This window comes from Notamacropus eugenii, chromosome 1 (genome assembly GCF_028372415.1).
Source record: "Notamacropus eugenii isolate mMacEug1 chromosome 1, mMacEug1.pri_v2, whole genome shotgun sequence".
Taxonomy (NCBI): domain Eukaryota; kingdom Metazoa; phylum Chordata; class Mammalia; order Diprotodontia; family Macropodidae; genus Notamacropus; species Notamacropus eugenii.
Genome location: NC_092872.1, coordinates 14,080,672 through 14,097,723, shown reverse-complemented (window position 1 = coordinate 14,097,723; position 17,052 = coordinate 14,080,672). Strand labels below are relative to the sequence as shown.

General features: G+C 40.3%; 1 protein-coding gene across 6 annotated transcripts in view; it reads right to left on the bottom strand.

The window, feature by feature from the left end:
- The window catches only part of FGD3 (FYVE, RhoGEF and PH domain containing 3), a 175,835-nt gene that overhangs the window by 24,761 nt on the left and 134,022 nt on the right, over nucleotides 1-17,052 (bottom strand). For all 6 annotated transcript variants that reach the window (XM_072654322.1, XM_072654349.1, XM_072654314.1 and 3 more), the window contains 4 exons: nucleotides 7,265-7,411; nucleotides 4,813-4,905; nucleotides 1,094-1,173; nucleotides 609-639 (listed from right to left, as the gene is read on the bottom strand). In XM_072654322.1, the coding sequence (XP_072510423.1) occupies nucleotides 609-639; nucleotides 1,094-1,173; nucleotides 4,813-4,905; nucleotides 7,265-7,411 (351 nt within the window). The remainder of the gene's footprint in view (nucleotides 1-608; nucleotides 640-1,093; nucleotides 1,174-4,812; nucleotides 4,906-7,264; nucleotides 7,412-17,052) is intronic.

Genomic DNA, 17,052 nt, shown 5'->3' with positions numbered 1-17,052 from the left:
ATGCTAGGAAATGCATACTGCTCCAGCCCAAAGTGAGAGTGTGATGCTCCTCTCTCAGTCTCTGTCTGGATCTGAGCTCTGTTGCAGGGGAGAATCCCAGCCACAGCCAATGGCTTGTGGGCTCCCTTCTCACCCCTCTGACAGATCAGAGGATCTGAGGATCTAAACCCCAATTTCATATGGGAAAAGATCACATAGTTAGGAAGTGGTAGTCAGGGCTTAAAAGTGGATCTCCTGATTCCCAGTCTGTCTTCCTTTTATGACTTTATGCTGCTTCTAAAAGGAGCAGCATAATAGTTAGAGAAAAGGACTCGCTTAAGGTCAAAGAGGTCAGTGTTCCTCTTGTATAGGTAATTAGATTTAAAAGCACTAATAAACAAATTTCTGGAAGTTTTCCCAGATAAAATGATGGAGCAAACTGGTCGAGGGAAATCATTTCTCTCTCCCTACTCAGTTCCCAGGCTTGGGAGTTGCTGCAAGGCCTGGGCTGCTGGAGCAATTCCACATGTGCTGCTCTGGCCCAAATCTCAAATGCCGGAAATAAGACTGATAAGAGACAGGATAATTTTGATATTATTAAAGTTAAATGAAGATTGTATAATATTAACCTCAATCCATTCTTTCTTTTCCTCTTCTGTCCTGTAAAAAAGAAAAAAAAGTATTTTGTTATTTCCTCTTTTGATCTAAATTACAGATATAATTATACTGTTTTAGAGTCTTAATATTGTTTTTTCTCATCAGGTAATTCATTTACCTCTCTTACTACCTGCCCTGTAAACAACTTGCTCACTACTGACATCTGAAAATAATTGCTAAAATAAACAAATCATGGCTAGACCTTAGCATTACTTTGTACCATAAGTTCTTTACTTCATGAATGCAAGTCTATGTTTGACTGTAAAATGCTCTGACTTCATCCTCATCGAAGTTTCCAACCTCAGTTACATTCGCTGTTTTTTACTGAGCTCAGTTGTTTTAAATTTAATAACTACAAGTTAAAAAAGAACTCACCACAAGCCCATAATAAAGTTCTATATGATTTCAAAGAGGATTTGCGCAGCATAAAATACTGTAGAGCAAACTCAGGCCATACCTTGTTTGCAGGTCCAGTGACCTCTTTTTTCCTGTTATTGTAAATGTATGTGTTGCATTTGGCTTGGCAATTTCCTGTACCTTAAAAAAAAACCAAAACCCTGTCATTTTTAACATGTCTTTTAACCACAGCCTTAATCTGCTAAAACTTAGAAAATTGTTGCTCAGAAGATAAGCCACATGAAAAATATTAGAACAAGAAATCAGAAATAAAGAGTAATTATTTTCTTTAATAATGAATATACTATTCCCATATATGCATGTGTGTATGTGTGTGTATAAAATTATTCACTCCAATATTCACATAATCTCAAATTGACTTGTGACATCATCAGTACAAATATTCTCTCCAGTGACAGAGATTGTAACCCAAGGCCTGTTCATGCCACATGCCTCTTACTTATGTCCTTCCATATGAACATTACAGGGAATCCATCCAAGGTGTTGGGTGGCTTCCTTAAGTTCTCTTGAAATTGTACAAATACCAATGGGGCATGTGAACTGTCATGAATGATCCTGTACTTTCTCTATATGAACAGTCATCTTCCTTTCTGTTCACACATTTCCTTTTTAAAAAACTGACTGATGTCCTAGGCTCTCTCTTACACCATATCATTTCTAATGCTGCTTTTCTCCCCTTTTCCCTGCCACTGCTTTCACTTATTTGTCCCTTATACTGCTCCTCCAATGTGTCTGTAATAGGAAATGGTCTGCTTTTCTATATTGTGCCCCTTTCCATGGGGTAGATACATGAGAAAAATGAAAACAGAAAATGTGTACTAATTATTGACACATGCGTGAATACATACCAGCGGATGCCATGATAACCTGATGAAAAATGAGGCCTACCCTATTCCTCTACTCTTTATGCTCAAACATCCTCAAGATGAATGCTTTGCATTGTATTTACCATCATGTTAAATACTGTCATAATAAGAGAGGAAAATTTGTTTCTAATTTCCCAACAGTGTAGGTATTGTTAGTTTCCAGAACTGAGTGGCTAAGGTTTCATGGAATCTCCTTTTCTTCAATTCTTTAAAACTGTGATGTCAAATGAGATTCTTAACTTGACTTTGGCATGATCCTGCCTCAAGTAGAAGGGACCAAATGACCTCTGTCTATAATGCTCTGTAATTCTATGATTAATAACATCATCGATGATGGTGACCAATAGTGATCAAAGAAGAACAGATGATTGGTAAAAGAGGAAGTAAAGTAGAAAACAGACACTTGAAAGATGTTCACCCTCACTCTTAAAGAAACACAAATTGAAACAACCACATAGTACCGCTACCTCATATTCTGCTAAACCGGAAATTCATATTAGTGTGATCTTTTTAGAGAGTAATATGACCAGCAAGTCATAAGACTGGTTGTATCCCAGGACAGAATAATTCCTTCTATTGGAATAGGCCACCTTCATCCACTTCAGGGAAACAATAAAAAAGAAAACTAGATGTATTTGTGAAAAAGGGTTTTATAGTAGTCTTGACCATAGCTGTAAGAAAGGAAGCACCTTCAGATGCCCAGCAACTGGGGCAGAGCTCATTAATGCCATGATGACCATGTTAACCTGGTAAGAGTAACAAGGATGAAGAGACTACAGAAAAATGGAAAAGTCTGTACTAAAACATAGACTGACCACAACTCTGTGAAAATGGAAATATATTTGAATGTTCAGTCATGAGGATCAGAAGAGATTAGAACGTTAGGGATCAATAACTTGTCATTGATGTCTATATGACTGTTTATTTTTTGTTGTAATATTGACTAAGGACACAATACAAGAAGGGAAAACTATCACCTAAGTAGAGAGACAAAACTATTTTCGTAATTAAGACCACTTTAGCTCTGCGATCCTCTGATCTCTTTTCCGGTACCACTTCTTTCTCGAAGCCTTTTTGTCTTTTCTTTTTTTCTCCTGCTTCTCCTTGGTCTCAAAGGAGAGATTTCCTTATTTCTCTCCAAGACTAACTCGTTCTAACTTTGTCTTCTATCGAGTCCCCTCTCGCCTCCTAATGTCTTGCTCTGCCATGTCCAACTTCAATATTTCCCTCTCTACTCATTCTTTCCTTGCTGCCTATAATCATCCTTTGGGTTTCTTCATCATAAAAACAAAAATGAAAACAAAGCCTTCCCATAACCCAGACACCAGCTTCAGGCTCTCACACTGGCTTTTTCCACTCCTTCACTGTTCAGCTTCCAGGAGGAAGCTGTGTCTGTACCCTCGCCATTCACTCATTTCTCAGCCCTTTGTATTCCGCTTTCAGTCCCCACCATGCTACTCAAAATACTGTCTAAATGATCACAAATTACCTGACTGCCAGAGGCAGTGTCTTTTTTCAGTCTTCATCCTTCTTAACTTCTTTGCAGTAACTGACCCTACGGACCTTCTTATATAAATTCTTTCCTCTCTTGGCTTCTGTGACATTTAGGCCAAGGTCTTTGCCAGCACTCACTTAGGGTGAGGCAATGCCCATTCATTGAAAAGGCCTGTTTAAGAAGAAGCCAGGGCCTGGCCCCTTTAATGAGGTCAAGAAAAGGAAAGACAGCCTGATGAAATCATAAGCCTTGTAAAGGGTGGGGACAGTACCTTAAGCTACCTTAAGTATCTCACACAGTATATTCCTTGTCAAATATCAGGGACTTCTTGGACTGAATTAGCAATTAATTGACTTTACCTGATTCAGAAACATTATAAAGTAATCATTTTTAAATGTGTATTTTTAACAAGAGTTTTAGCTTTGTGTTTGGATTCTGAAGCAGACTGAATAAAGACATAGATTTATCTGTATTAGTCTATAGTGCATCTGGTGCTTCTGCATTCATTTTTCATCAGGTTATAATAGCATCACCTGGTATGTATTCATGCATGTGGCAATACTTATTACATATTTTCTATTTTTATTTTTCTCATGTATCTTTAAAATAGATTTTTAAAACTTTATATCTCTTGGTTTTTTGCATCACCTGGATTCCTCCTTACTTCATACGTATATGTGCATGTATATATATGTGTGTGTGTATATGGGCATATGTACATGCATGTATACTTATGTGTATGTGTATATACACACGGTATATATATATATATATATATATGGAGAGAGAGAGAGACATGGTAGAGGGGGAGGAAGAGAAAAAAAATCACCAAAACTGATCAATACATCCCCCAAAATCATTTACTATATGCAATTTTCCACATGTTCAGACTACTCAACTACCACAAAGATGGAGGGGGCAACATCTTTTCGTATCTCATCTTTGGTCCCTACATACGTTGTCTATTCACTAATGATGCGTGTGTTATTGTTATATATTATTATTAGTGGTGCAATTTTGCTGTTTTAAACATTTGCTTTTTACTAAGGGTGTGCATCTTCTATCCCTGTGAATGTTTATGATATGTTAGTCTTTTAGTCACTGAAGCAGCCTGCCAACAGATGCAATACTTTGCATTTTACTATGCTTGCTGTATAGAATATTAATGTTAATATGATGCAAGTGGTACAGTTTGCACTTCTTTTGAAAATGAAGCTGCACCTTGGACATCTGGCTGCTGTGCTGGGCTGTGTAGACAACAGACCGAGTCAAGTTTCAGAAGTTACAGAAAGTGACTATTTCAGATTCCCCTTCTGGTTAATTCTGGTGCCCACCATAAAGCAGGCATTGCTTCCTCAAACAACGAGGGACACATAAACAAAACAAAGGGCCACAAACCTGCAAGCCAGCTATGTCCATCTTCTCACGAACGCTGAACTTCTGACCTATGAGTCTCAGTTTGGGCACACAATATAACAGCATACTGTTAAACTGAAAAAGAGAGGATGCATGTGATGATTAGGAAATGCAAATTATACAAGAGCATAAGAACCAGAAGGGAATTAGGGATTACTGAATCTGATCTCATTGTACGGATGCACAAATTGAGGCTCAGCGAAATGAAGGGACTGCCCTTTAAGTGTCCTGATTCCCAGTTTACTATGCTGCTAGACTAAGAAAGAAAGAGCACTGGATTTGGAGTCAGCAACGACTCGCATTCAAACCCCACGTCTGACCCTTATTATGTGATTACAGGTAAATTATTAATTTTTTTGAACCTTATTTTATTCTTGTCTGTAAAATGGTGCCAGTTCCTGTAATACCTCCCTCACACAGTCGTGCGCATCAAATGACTTAAAGGATACCAAGTGCTGAGTGTGTCTTAAAGCACTCTATCAGTGTCAGCTATTTATTCCCTACAGGACAAAGCACTTCCTAAATCAGGGAAGTTCAAGGAGAAGTATTCAAGAAGAAGGGTTCTGTACACAGAACGCATCTGCACTGAGAACAGTAATAGAGCATGTGCAGAGGACTGGAGAGGGCAGGAAGAGCAAGTGTTTGGGAAGTAAGCAGAACAAAAGGAAGGAACAAAAGGAAAGGACAGCTTCAAAGTATGGATACTAACGTCCTCTCAAAATGAAATTGATAGCATGTGGTAACTGTTTTCAGATGAAAAAAATCAGCACAGATATACCATTAAAAGAAGAAGCAATAATAATGAGAACAGAGATGGGACCTGTGATGTCACAGGTACAGGGTGAGGAGACTCTACCAGTGTGGGATGGCATCTTCTTTGCTGCTTATAGGTTAAAGAACTGCCTAGAGCATTGAGAGGTTAGGTGATTTGCCCAATCATTCACAGCCAGTAGGTGTTAGATCTTGAGACCAGGTCTTCCTAGCTCCCAAAGGGCTCTCTATCCACTACACCACACTGCCTAGAACACTTTTACAAAGCATGTCCTCAGACTAACTAAATGAGGGTGGGAAACAGAAGCTCAGAGAGGGGGAATGATTTTCACAAGGTCAGTCACAGGGCTAGCAAATAATAATTAGTCCTTGAATTTAGCTCATCCAGCTCCAAGCCCAGAGCTCTTGCTACCAGGCTGCTTCCTACGCCAATAAACCTAAGCCCTAGCTTTGTGAACTACTGTTATTATTCTAAAGGAAATGGTGGCCAGAGAATCAGAATTTAGAATACTTAAACAAATATGTTTTGATGGTTGAGGGGAGAGGGGAAGAGGTTATAGAAAAGGAAAGGGGAACCATTTAAAATGTTAACAAATAAATTCAAGGAGCTAGAATCTAGATAGATACCAAGAAAAGAAGAAGGATGGGATCAAAGCTTCTCCTTCAATTCCTTTGTGAAGTCCAGAAACAAGGACCTTGTCTCACGTGGCAGAGACGTGAAATGAGACTGAAGTCTGAGCAGAAGCCTTCCTGCCCTCCTGGGAGAGGCAGCCTCTGCTGAGCTATCAGCAGGTCCAAGGCCCACAAAACTTGAAGCATCACTTGGCAGGGGGGAGAAGATCAGTCCTGTAATTTCCGTGATGTTGAGAAGCTCCTGGGGAGGAACTCCCTCTACAATTGCAACTTATAGTCTTAGAGCTGCCTGAGACAATGAAAGGTTCAGTGGCTTATCCGAGGTCACAGAACTAGGATGTGTCAGAGACAGAGGCTGAACCCAGGTCTCCTTGACTCAGGTCAGTTCTCTATAGATTTCTTCATCATGTTCCTAGAGGCATAAGTAGCACAAGACAAAGAGGACTTTGTTCAAGGGCAGGAACATGGAGACTAATGCAATAATCTGCTCTCTCCACTTTCAGTTTTTCTTTCACATGGCTAACAGATACACTGTGCTTGTGTGTACATCTAGTTAAGTTTCTCTTTTGCTAAAACATTTCCAGTGATACCTTATAATCTTCTGAACAAAATTCAAACTACTTCACTTATTAATCAAGACCCTATAAAATATGATACTATACTAATTTTGTACACTGATATGTTCCATCACACATTCTAAGAGCCTAACTAGGCTACTTTCTCTCCTTTGAACACATCCTGGGGTGGCATGTTTACTCCCTGGAAGGGAGATGGGAACTCCTGCCCCCTACACCCCCATATTTTGCTTCATAGTTCTCCAGTCCTACTTACTACAACCCAACGCCCCTGTGGTGATGAGGGCTGGATTTCCTGGGAGCTTGGCTGCCTGCAAGCAGAATAGGACCACCCCATTGGCTGGACTGTCCTCTGTGCTGCCACCATCTCCCACACAGGGACAAGTGTGATTAGTCAGGGCTATATGTGGAACAGTGACTGAGGAAAGTGGATGGAAGGTCATGTTCAAACTCACCAGAAACAAGTACCTATCTTGAGCAGAGCCATTCTTCGCTGACAGCTTCTGAATGTGGCCTTCTTTAATAAGTTCATTTGCAGGATTAACGATATCTTCTTCTCCTCCTAAACGCTCATACACCTCCAAGAGCTTGTGCATCTTTTCCTGAAAGAGAAGCAAAACTGAGCTAGAGGCAAGACGGAAACAAAGAGCTTGTTTCTCCTTGTCTGTTGTGGGCCAAGCACATTTGGAAAATGATGTATCTGAGAACAACAGACCAGGAAGCAACACAATCCCTGAAGGACAGACATGAAAGGGACCTTACAGACTACGGAGGTCAATACCTTTGTTTGACACAAGGGGAAACCGGGGACCATTTTATGACCTTAGGGATATTCTGGACCATTCCTTTTCTCTCACCTCCCACATGCAATCAGTTACAAAGTCTTGTCATTCTACAAAATCTCTCATATCAGTCCCTTCCTCTCTATTCCCACTGCCATCACCCTAGTCCAGGCTGTCATTACCAGCATCTTGACTCACTGCAATAGCTTCCTAGACTGTTCTCCTTCCTCCACTTCTTCCAATCCACCTTTCACAAGCTGCCAGGCTCATTTTTTCTATGCCCAGATCTTGTTATGTTGTTCTCTTTAAAAAAAAGTATTCACTGATGCCCTATAATCTTTCAAGTAAAGTTTAAACCCCTTTGCCTGACATTCAAAACCCTCTACAATATAGTATCATACTATATTTCTAGCCTGTTTCCTATCATGCCCCATCACTCAAACCACGCTCCAAAGTGGACTATAATTTTTCAATTCTAAACACATGCTGCACTCTCCCAGCTCATGCTGTTATCTATGCCTGGTATATCCTCCTTGCTTGCCTTCCCTTATTTAATTCCTACCTATCCTAAAAGGCCCAATTCAAATGCCACTTTTTCCTGGAAATCCTCCCTGATCTTACTGGGAGGGGCATCCTTCCCTTTTGGAGAGCACTTTGCGGCTCTCAAAAAAATTTAACTTGTAACCTTGTACATTAAAGTTATCTACATTGTGTCTCGGCTTTTATAAGACTATAATCTCAACGAATAACCTAGCTCTGTATACAGTAAGCAATTAATAAATATTCATTCAATAAATGAATGCATGCAAAAATACTTCTTGACATGGAAGTAATTCAACCAGCACATTTTTTTCCCTTCAAATAATTTCTGAAAAAAAATCAGTAAACCCAATTCTTCCCTTCTAGCCTCAGAATATACAGCAGCACATTTTACGTAGTAAAATAACAGGGCAAAGGAAAATCTTCTTCTGCATCCCAGGTCATTTCTAGCAGAATAATCACAGACTACAGGGAATTCGTGACTATTTGGTTAGAGGACACCAAGAAGCATTTCTTTGACCAATCAGCCCCCAGTTCATTTAACAGAGTAGTCTCCCACCAGATCAGTAATCAGCGGCATACGTAATCAAGGCTGTGCTTTGTGTTCGTCTCTTTCAACTGTGCTATGAGTGGAAGCAATTTATAGAGACATATTTCCTGACCAGCAAAGCCTTCCCCTATGGGAAGCTACATAGTGTGTAGCAATCAAGAGCACCAGGATCGGAGTGAAAGAACCTGTGTTCAGTTGTGGCTCTGATATTGGTGCAACCGTGGTCACTTAATTTCCCTGGGTCTCAGTTTACTCAATAGTAAAAGAAATCAGATTAAGTTATTTTAAAAGCTATCCTCTACTTCTAAATCTCATGATCCAGAGGGCTCCATATTAGTAGGTTGTTGTCCTTCATTCTCGAGGAGGACCAAAATGATGAAGTGAAGTTTCAATGTGTCTGACTGTGGCTGATCAGACCAATATGAGCTTGGAATGCTCTACCACAGGTGCGGCACAGAGAGTCCATTTAAACATTTGAGGTGGTTACTCCAAATTTGCACATCCTATGTTTCCTTTGAGCTGTCTCAATTCTGCTTTGCTCACAGAGCATAGCACCCTTTCTGATGTAGGCACGTCATGCTGAGCAGTCTTGTGCCAGTGTCTCCCATGTCCCAGAATCAAATCCAAAGTTCTTGAGAAAGACTTTGAGAATGTCCTTATATGATTCTTCTGACCACCATGTGATCGCCTGCCCCATGCGAGTTCTCCATAGAACAGTCTTTCTGGCAAGCTTACATTTTGCATTCAAATAACATGACTAGCCTATCAGAGTTGCACTCTCTGAAGCATAGTCTGAATGCTTGGCAGTTTAGTTTGAGCAAGGACCTCAGTGTCTGGCACCTTATCTTGCCAGGTGATCTTCAGAATCTTCCTAAGACAGTTTAAATGGAGATGATTCAGTTTCTTGGCATGGCGCTGGTAGACTGTCCATGTTTCACAGGCATACAACAATAAGGTCAGCACAACGGCTCTGTAGACCTTCAATTTTGTAGTCACTCTAATACATCTTCTTTCTTAAACTTTTCTTCCGAGTCTCCCATACACCGAGCTAGCTCTGGCAATGTGTGTGTCAACCTCATTGTCAATGTGTACATCTCTGGAAAGTACACTACCAAGCTAAGTGAACTTATCCACAGCATTCAAAACTTCTCCATTTGTTGTAACTGATGGTTCCATGTATGGATGGTGTGGTGGTGGCTGATGGAGCACCTGTGTTTTCTTGGTGTTATTAGGCCAAAATTAGCACAGGCAGCAGAGAACTGATCTGTTGCATCTCAGCTTCAGAGGATTCATTGAGTGCACAATCATCTGCAAACAGAAAATCATGCACCAGCACTCCTTTCACTTTGGTCTTGGCTTGTAGCCTTTTCAAATTGAAGAACTTACCATCAGTATGGTAGGTGACCTTGATGCCATGTTCATCCTTATTGAAAGGATTTAACAACATGGCTGAAAACATCATGCTAAAAAGCATGGGAGCAAGCACACAGCCCTGTTTCACTCCACTGATGACTGGGAAGGCATGAGAGTATCGCCCACTATCTAGAACCCAGGCAAACATGCCATCATGGAATTGATGTACAATGCTGATGAACTTCTCTGGGCAACCAAATTTTGACATAATTTTCCATAAGCCCTCATGACTAACAGTGTCAAAGGCCTTGGTCGGATCTACAAATGTTGTACCTCTGTTCTGCTCCTGGCATTTCTCCTGGAGTTGTTGGGCAGCAAACACCATATCAACTTTTCCTTTTCCTTTTCTAAAGCCACACAGGCTCTCAAGTATATGACCATTTTCCAAGTGAAGGATCAGTTTATCGAGGAGGACTCTTGCAAGAGTTCTGCCAGCAATGACTAAGAGAGAGACTCCCCGCCTGCCCCCCGCCATGATTGTCGCAGGACAATCTATTTCCTTTGTCTTTATGGAGATGGACAACGGAAGCATTCTTAAACTCCTGGGGGATAAATTCCTCTTGCCATATAACCTGGAATATTTCAGTCAGCTTCTGTATGAGCAATGGTCCCCCACTTTGTAAATCTCAGCTGGAATAGAATCAGCACCAGGTACTTTGCCACATGAAAGGAGCCTAACGGCCCTCAAAACCTCTTCTTCCGTTGGAAGTTCAGCTATGGAGGGACTGACTTCAACCTGAGGTAAATAAATGGTCAATGGCCTCAGCACTGCTTGATGATGGTCTGTTGAGAATACTATGGAAGTGTTCAGCTCATCTCTCTAAGATCATGTCCTTGTCACTCATCAACGTGGCTCCATCAGCACTGAGTAGTTGTGATGCACCATAGGTTTTTGGTCCATAAACAGCTTTCAGGGAATCATAAAAGCACTTTGGATTGTTACTATCAGCATAAAACTGGATTTCACCTGCCTTCTTACTGAGCCAGGAATCCTGCATCTCTCTAAGCTCTGCTTGTACTTTACTTTTGATGGAATTAAATGCTGCCTTCTTGGAGATGGATGAACCATCCTGCTTGAAAATCCTGTGGAGTTCTCATTTTTCATTTAGCAGCTTCTGGATTTCATTTTCATCAAACCAGTCTTGGTGTTTGTGAGTGTTCTGACCCAGATGAGCTAAGGTAGCGCTGGTCCACCAAATCTCTGAAAGCTGCCCACTCCTTTTCCGCTCCACCGTTGCCAACTGTGTGCTGGATCAGCTTTCCCTCCAAGTTAGCAACAAACTGTTCACACTCAGAGAAGAGCTCTAATTTGTTGACATTAATTCTTCTGGCAGTGATTTTGCCCTGGGGGCAGCGTTTTTGATGAATGCAAATATTTAGCTTCGAAAAGGATAAGTTTATGATCAGTCCAACACTCTGCACCACACATTGCCTTTGTCACTCTCACATCTTGTCTGTCTCTTCTCCTTACAATCACAGTCTATTAGATGCCAATGTTTGCTGCTGGGTGCAGCCATAAAGTTTTATTCCATTTAGGTAAATGGAAAACCATGTTGGTGATAAGAAGGTCATGCGATGCACAAGTCTTCAGCAGTAAATGACCATTGCAGTTGCTGTTTCCAACTCCATTCCTCCCTAGGACTCCCTGCCAAGTGTGGCAGTCTGAGCCTACTCTAGCATTAAAGCTACCCATAATTACAACCTTGTCCTCTTTTGGCACACTAATGATAAGGGTCTCTAGGTCTTCATAAGAAGGCTCCATATACAGCCTTCTCTATTACTTATATGTCAGCAATCAAATTTCTGAGTCTTTAACATCCAGGTCCTTCCTTGCTGATCAGAAGTTGGGATGTACAGATTTAGTTTAATTCAACTGTAAGTTATCACATATATAAGAGACGAACACTACTGAGTTTACAAGAATCTTTTCAATGGGTTAAACATGGCCTCAGGCTTATCCATCAAGAGGAAGTGTTTGTTTTCAGGAAGTCACTGATCATCATTTAGTGACAGCTTCTCCAGGCTGGGAATGCTGGCTAAAAAGTCATGTTTTGTAGATAGCAAACATATTCAGCTAGAAACCTACCTCAATGACATGTACCAAATGTGACAGCAAGAAACAGAAGATAATCCCAGGTCTCAAAGGGTCTCCAACTACCAGCTAATGTGACCCTAAATGACATGAGGTGAAAGGAAGTGTCACAAATGGGCAACTTCAGCCCATATTCAGATAGATGATGTAGAACCATCCCACTAGTTGAATTATTTCTAGTCACTGTGTTTGTCTTTTTTGAAGAGAACCATGACATGAGGGAAATGATGACACGACTTGCAGTTGACTTTGATTTGAGGGAGGGAGGACTGTGCAAGGTCACCAGGCTCACTTTTTCCTCCAGAGCCATTTGGGTCCAGTGGCCAGATATTCATCAGGACAACTGGAGATGACGCAGCACACAATGGGAGACCCTGGCCCTTTTAGGCTAATGTCTTTTTAGGTTCTCATTTTGGGGGTAACGCACATTCAGTGAATAGACCTCTTTAAGAAATGAGTCAAGGGATGGCCCCTTTAATCAAAAAAAAAAAAGCAAGCTGGGAGGGGTCGCTGTTCCAAGGAGAAATAGTTACCATTGACATTCACTCTAAAGCAGGAGGGCCCAAAATCCAGCCATTAAGTAGAGTTTGGGCAGGGACCTATTAGAGAAGGCTCAGATTCAAAGCCTTTAATTGTTAATCTGTACCATCCCTGTACTTACAGATGGCCTGGGTTTTGGGTGGAACCCATTTATGTCTCGTGAGGACCACAGGCTCCTTGGAGAGCCACTCCAGTAATTTTATTTTCAAATCCAATCCCCCTGAATTCCACATTTTAAGTTAAAATCTTACCACATATTCCGGTTTCAGTCAGATTCATGCATCCTTTCTCCCTTAAAACAGAGATAAGCTCTCATAAACCCAAATAAGTTGGAAAAGACCACAAAGATCATCCTGTACCTAAACTAGAATCCCTCTGCAACTTCCCCAGTGAGTGATCACTTTTGCTTGAGGTTTCTCATGAGGGGAAATCTATAGCCTGCCAAAGTGGCCCATTCCATTTTTAGACAGCTACAATGATTAAAAAGTTACTTACTGCATCAAGTCTAAATATGCCCTCTAACTTGCATTCATTGCTCCTAATTCTCCCCTCTGGAGCCAAAGAGAATAAATTTAATCCCTCTCTAATATAACAGCACTTTAAATATTTTATGACAATTATCATGTTCCTCCTAGGTCTTCTCTTTTACAGGTCAGATGAGATTAGAGCAGATAACGTATGCAAAGTGTTTTACAAACCTTAAAGGACTATATAAATGTCAGCTATTATCTTTTTCTTTCTGTTTTACAAGATTTAAAAAATTAATCTGTCGTATTCACCATCCCCCTCCCCATTAAGCAATCTAAAAAAAAAAATCCTTCAGTACATATCTACTTAATCCAGCAAAACAAATTCTCATATTAGCTATGTCCAAAAATGTGCATCTCTTTCTGTATTTTAAGTTCAACATGTCTTTCAGGAGGTGAGTATATGTTTCATCATTTTTTTGAACTCATGGTTTGTTACTGCATTAATTAGAACTCTAAAATATTTCCAAAAAAATTTTCTCTATAATGTCATCACTGTAGAAATTGTTTCCTAGTTCTGCTTACTTTGCTCTGCATCAATTCATAAAGCTCTTCCAAGTTTCCTCTGAAATTGTCCATTTTATCATTTCTTATGATATAATAATATACCATAAGTTGTTTAGCCATTCTCCAACAGGAGGGCAACCCCTTAGTTTCAAATTTTTGACTACAGTGAAAAGATGTCCTTGTTTCTCTATATTAAGCTTAACTGTATCTCTTTGCAACTTCCACCCCCTGTTCTTCGTTCTGCGCTTTGGGGCCCAAATAATTCCAATCACTCTTCCATAAGACAGTTCTTCAGATACTTCAAGGCAATCATTATGGCCATCCTTCTAACCTCTCTCTCCATGCCTTCTCTCTAAGTTAAATACCCTTAATTCCTACCAAGGGAAAATAAATTTACAAAAAGACAAATGTTTTCTTATTATATGTACAGTAGGTAAAGATATTTGACTTGGGATTCATCAGTGCCCACAACATGTTAAGTGGGCATTCACTTAACACAGACTTATTGAAGTGACTTGAAAGATCCCTAGATTTCAAATCAGAAGATCTAGATCTTTGACAGTGCCCAGTGAACTTGGCAAATCATTTGGCTTCCATGTGCCTCAGGATACTTTTCTGTAAGATAATTATACCAAATAAAGTGGGAACTCCTTGAGAGTAGAGATTATCTCATGTTTTGTGTTGGTAGTCTTAGTACCATGTGTCTTCAGTGGGTGGCACACAGTTGGTACCTAGTAGACACTTGCTAAGTCACTGAGCATTTGTACGCAGGCATTCTCAGTTACTTATATTCTGCTGAGTATTACGTTTATCTGAATGCATGCCTTATTTCCCATACTGGTTTATAAATTACTTGCGAGGAGTGATGGGGTTTTATTCAGTGGATGGAGCACTGGGTCTGGAATCTAGAAGTCCTGAGTTCATATGCAGTCTTAGACACTTAACAGCAAGTTACTTAATCACCATTTGCCTCTGTTTCCTCATCTATACAATGGGAGTAATGACAGCTCCTGTCTTCCAGGGTTGCTGTGAAGATCAAATGAGATAATACTTGGAAAGTGCCTAACACAGTGCCAGGCACACAGTTGGTGCTAAATTCATTCATTCATTCAATAAACCTTTATTAAGTGCCTATTACATGCCAGGCACCATGCAATGAACCTAGTATATATGTTTCCTGAATAAATTATCTAATTTGCTTGAAAATAAAGAAAAATGGTGTTCTGATGCTCTACTTTCAAAAAGAAAAAAAAAAGGTGATTTGGGCAACAATAGACCAACATATTCACATTTGTCTTGGCTGGAATTTTAATGAGCTATAACATTCCAATTCACTCTCTGCTCCTCTGTACCCTGGCTCGAAATCTCCTGGAGCCAGCTCTTTATCAAGTTAGCTTAAATTGTGTTTGTCACCTGTAAAACGAAACTTGCAGATATTCTATATTTTACCTTTGAATAATAAATGTGCCCGATGTCTAACAATAAAGTATAAGTGATAACAAGTCAGAGTACTAGTCTTCCTGTCTTTTGCCCAGGTCACATGCCATCTGGAGCACTTCCTCCTCCTTTCTACTTCCTTTCCAGGTCCTCCTTAATCTTACGGCTTCCCTCAGAGATTTTCCAATTTGTCATTTAACAAGAAGCGCTTCTGGGACCACATTGTGCTCAAAACCTGTCTTGATCCCTTCAGCTAACTTTACAATTATGTTGCACAGATATTTTCCATATACTTGTAGTTTCCCCCATTAGGAAATAAGCTTCCTGGAAGGAGAGATTGTTTCATTCTTTGTACTTGTATCTACAGTGCCTAGCATGTGGTACAGGCTTAATAAATACTTACCGATAGATCTTTTTTTAACCATTATTTTAATCAATGTGCACACACTTTATTTCTAGCTCTTTTTTTACCCCCAAGAATGCTGATATGAATATTTTGTCTTTGAATTCCTTGAGGCGATATTCAAGTATATAATATAAAGCGTCATGGAGTGGAGAGTTGGTCTCAAAGCCAGGAAGCCCTGGGTTCAAGTCCTGTCTCTGACACATACTGGCTATGTATCACTTAACCTCTCAGTGCTTTGGGCAGCTTTCTAGGTCTGTCAGCTGAAGAGAAGGTGCCACCATGCACTGGCAGGAGGAGTTTCTTCGTTCACAGCTTTGGTCCCTCTATGCGTAGGGTGGGTCCAGTGGGTCAGCACAGACCCGCAGCTTTCTCAAAGCTCCAAACAGATGCGCAGAATGGCTGGCCCCATTTTCAATTCCATTCACATGCTATTTTACCCTTCCAATACCAACCATTCCTAGGTTTTGCTATCTTGGCCAATTTGCATGATGTGAGTTTTTCTTAGTCCTCGAGAGTGTGTCCATGGCTCTTCCTTTCTCTACACACCTGCCTTCGGTAATCTCATCTATTCCCATGGCTTCATTCCCTTCTATGCATTCTTCCTATAAGGACTTTACATTCATTTTTATAAACAAGACTCCTAAGTTGATGCCTTTAACCTTGACTTCTCCCTTGGGTTCCACTCTTGGATAGTAATAATAACAACAGGATTCACATGGTGTTTTAATGTTTGCAAAGCAATTTACATAAGTTATTTAATTTGATCCTCACAACAACCCTGTGAAACGGGTATTATTATTATCTCCATTTTAAAGATGAAGAAACAGGCAGAGAGAGATTGATTTAGTTGTTCAGAATCACATAGCTGATACATATTCTATTTCCAACTGTCTGCTAGACATCTCTACTTAGGAGCTGTACCAGCACTTCTAACTCAATGTCAGAAACTGAACTCACTTTCCTCCTAAATCTTCCCAACTTCCCTGTTCTTGCTGATGGGACTGCCAGTATTACAGACAACAGGGCATGGAACTCTGACTCTTCTCTGTCATCCTACATATTTAACTAGTTGCCATATCCCCTTGATTCTATCTCCCCTGTATCTCTAACACCTTCCTTTTCACTCCTATTGTAACTACTGTGATTCAGGTACCAATTATTCTTGCCTGTACTCTGCAGTTACATCCTACCTGGCCCCTCTGCCTCTAGGATTTCCCCATCCCAATCTGTGAATCCTCCAAGATTAATCTTGACCATGTCACATTCCTACCCAAAGCATTTTCATTTTCAGTCATGCCCAACTCTTCATGACCCTACTGGGATTTTCTTGGCAAAGATACTGAAGTGGTTTACCTTTTCCTTTTCCAGCTCATTTTACAGATGAGGAAACTGACATAGACCTAGTGTCTGAGGTCAGATATGAACTCAGGAAGATGAGTCTTCCTGACT